This window comes from Aphanomyces astaci, assembly GCF_000520075.1.
Source record: "Aphanomyces astaci strain APO3 unplaced genomic scaffold supercont1.501, whole genome shotgun sequence".
Lineage (NCBI taxonomy): Eukaryota > Oomycota > Saprolegniomycetes > Saprolegniales > Verrucalvaceae > Aphanomyces > Aphanomyces astaci.
Genome location: NW_009798764.1, coordinates 1 through 2,944, shown reverse-complemented (window position 1 = coordinate 2,944; position 2,944 = coordinate 1). Strand labels below are relative to the sequence as shown.

The window sequence follows — 2,944 nt, the reverse complement described above, 5'->3', positions numbered from 1 at the left end:
CAGACGTCACTGTTGACGTCAGTTTACGACCAAGCTCGATTGGCGTGCGGCGTGCTCGGCCATGGACACCAGAAGTTCCTTCTGCAGAGCGCACGTATATATAGCATTAGATATAGTATAGTCACAGTAGTCATGCATGTAGATGTAGATAACGCCAATCAATCAGTTTTACAATTTCCTCTGCGTTATCAACTCCCTACAGCCAAGCAACCAGAGTGGCGACTTGTCCTTCGTTTCGCCGTTCGAGCGCACCGTGAACCAGTACTTGGTGTTGGGCTTAAGTTCAATAGGGGACGGGGGGGACCATTGGAACGTGACCTGTTCGGCGAATTCTTGGATAGGGATATGGGGGACGCAGGACTTGGTGCACCCGGGCAAGCCTTCTGCAGAAGGAAACTCTCGTGAATATATATTGGTTTGAAAGGGGGAATTAGTGTATAAATGGAGGGATTGGTTACCTTCGACGCCAGGGGAGCACAATTCAGCTTGCAACCACAGCGACGCGTCGGTGGAAATGTCGATCGTACGGACGGTAAAGTTGACAAATTCAAGTTTCAGTCCAAGGGTGCAGTCGATGTCTCCACTGCCAGAAGGGGTATCACAACCTTCTGCCACCGGAGGGCTGCGGAATTGAACTGCCACACTTTGGTCTTTGGAGATGGCTATGGTCGTGTTATCCACAGGCGCAAGGCTATCCAACACCACCGCGAGTGGGCCAGCTCCCGCTTGGGACGAGGCGGCGGCGGCGGCGTGGATGAGAGCAGCAAGGAACTTCATGGCAATAAGTGAAAACGAGAAATGAAGAAGGGGCTGATATCGCCTTTGTGTGGATTTTTATAATTCAAAGGAGATTTGAACGACCAAGCCGTACTCGATGACCAGTTCTAGGTACAGCACGCGTAAACGCTATGGCCCTTGTCATACGTCAAGTTTAACTACACAGATCAATTAACAGTAAATAACAAGATCGAGACGTAATTCGTCTTTTTAGGCTGAACCGGCTCTCTTGTTCGTCTTTGTTGGCAGAATTAGCCCTACTTGTGCATACAGTAGCACAACATGCGCTACTTTGCTACACAAAACCTCTGATTGGCAGATATTGTAGGTAGTAAATAGAAATGGATTCCGTATTATTTATAGTACTATTAGTAATAACTGTAACGTTAAGCTTATTAATACATACTACGTAGTACTTAATATTAATACTTGTATTTTGCATTCGAATGGAGTATTCCCCACCGAGCAATCCTCGACCATGAGGACTTCCATGTTAAAACAGGACAGCTACTATTAGTAGAACTACTGCTATGGAGTAGAACTACTGCTATGGAGTAGTACTACTATAATAGTACTCTGGAAGAAAATATAAGGAAGTCTCTATACAATGGTGCATAGCTCAAGCTAGTCAAGAACACCACAAAAGCATGGGACGCCCTTGCTACCAAGCTGTTGGAAGTTCCCGGGTTCGGTCGGACGACGTTGGATGGCAAGAAGGCAGCGAACAGGTTCTACCAGCTTCTGCGTGTGCATCGGCGGTTCCAGCAGAGCTCGCAATACCTGTCTGGAGTCGAGCAGGAAGAGACGGGAAAGATCGTCCTCTTGGACGAGCTGGTCCAGCTGTTCGACGAGGCCATGGACCAACGCAACGCGGACCGAGCAGCCATGCATGCCAAGGTGACGGAGAAGGAGGCGGCAGCGTCATTCCTCCGAGACCAAGCAATGCAGAGTGGTAAGCGCAAGTCTGTCGAGACTGACGAATCTACGGACATTGATGTTGTTGGGCGCAAGCGCAAAGCGATTTTTGAATCGCACGAGCGCGGGATCGAGCTCGAGAGGGAACGATTGGCGTTTGAGAAGTACAAATTGCAGATGGAGCTTGAAGAGCGCGAAAAGGAGAGGCTAGAGCGGATTCAACAACGCGAATTCGAGATGAAACGAAACGATGACATTATGTCGTTGCTTCTGCAGTTAGCGTCTAAGTTGCAGAAGGAATAAATGACAAATTGTGCATCTTTGATATCATCACTACTACTCTGGTCCAAACAAATGTATTGGCTTTTTTCGTCATTGGCGGAATTTTTCTAATTGTTTGCCTACACCGATCTAATTGGCTCACATGAAAGCGCAAGATCTCCACTTTGATTGGATGATTTCCGAGCAAACTAGTTCCATTTTGCTCAAAAGTTATGGCGGCAAGAAGTTGCCCACACATCCCTTAGCAAACTTAACGACCCGCTGTGGTCTCATATTGCATTTACACCCTTCCTGGTCACTACAACTTCTCTTGCAAACTACATTCCCAAACGAACTATGCCATCGCCACGCTCTCTAACTGCCTTCGTCCCCCGCACTGGGAACAAGAAGCTCTCAGATGAACAGCGGCATTGCATCTATGAAACGCTTCTGGAAAGAAGCGAAGGCGGAGACCTGCCTCATGGATGCATCACTCGTACTGCCCGACTCTTCAACTGCTCGAGCCAGACGATTTCGAACGTGTGGGCTCGAGGACGCAGCTCACTCCGCGAAGGCAGTGCGACGGCCGCCGTGTCGGCAAAATACAAGGGTAAAACCTCTTAATTATAATATTTTCGTGACTGTTTATAAAATCACACAAGTATTAATTTAAAGAGTTGCATGATATTAGGCAATACCAATCGAAAGGTTCAACATACTGACGAAGAAATAGAAAGCTTGATTCGGGCCGTACCATTGTACGAACGGCAAACTTTGCGCACACTTGCTGCCAAATCAGGACTGTCCAAGTCAACGATCATTCGCCACATGCAACGGGCGAAGACGTTGAAGTTGAAGTCAAGTTATTCAAAGCCTCTCTTGACGGAAGCCAACACGAAGACCCGCATGGAACATGCGCTATCATTTCTACGCCCGTCGTCAAAGGGAACCATTTTCGACAACATGTACTCATTTGTGCATGTTGATGAGA

The 2,944-nt window shown here is 47.7% G+C and overlaps 3 protein-coding genes across 3 annotated transcripts; 2 read left to right on the top strand and 1 right to left on the bottom strand.

The window, feature by feature from the left end:
* Positions 1 to 18: 18 nt before the first annotated feature.
* On the bottom strand, positions 19 to 777 carry H257_19338 (hypothetical protein; the record flags this gene model as incomplete). The annotated part of the gene is made up of 4 exons (XM_009848485.1): positions 19 to 81; positions 173 to 196; positions 253 to 383; positions 459 to 777. 4 exons carry the CDS (start codon positions 775 to 777, stop codon positions 19 to 21), a joined length of 537 nt encoding a protein of 178 aa, XP_009846787.1.
* A 341-nt stretch (positions 778 to 1,118) lies between these two features.
* On the top strand, positions 1,119 to 1,995 carry H257_19337 (hypothetical protein; the record flags this gene model as incomplete). Its single annotated transcript, XM_009848484.1, has 2 exons — positions 1,119 to 1,127; positions 1,396 to 1,995. The coding sequence occupies 2 exons, from the start codon at positions 1,119 to 1,121 to the stop codon at positions 1,993 to 1,995; spliced, it is 609 nt and encodes a 202-aa protein (XP_009846786.1).
* Positions 1,996 to 2,310: 315 nt separating this feature from the next.
* On the top strand, positions 2,311 to 2,918 carry H257_19336 (hypothetical protein; the record flags this gene model as incomplete). Its single annotated transcript, XM_009848483.1, has 2 exons — positions 2,311 to 2,563; positions 2,645 to 2,918. Coding segments are annotated over 2 exons (525 nt in total), but the record flags the coding sequence as incomplete, so codon positions are not given.
* Positions 2,919 to 2,944: the final 26 nt, after the last annotated feature.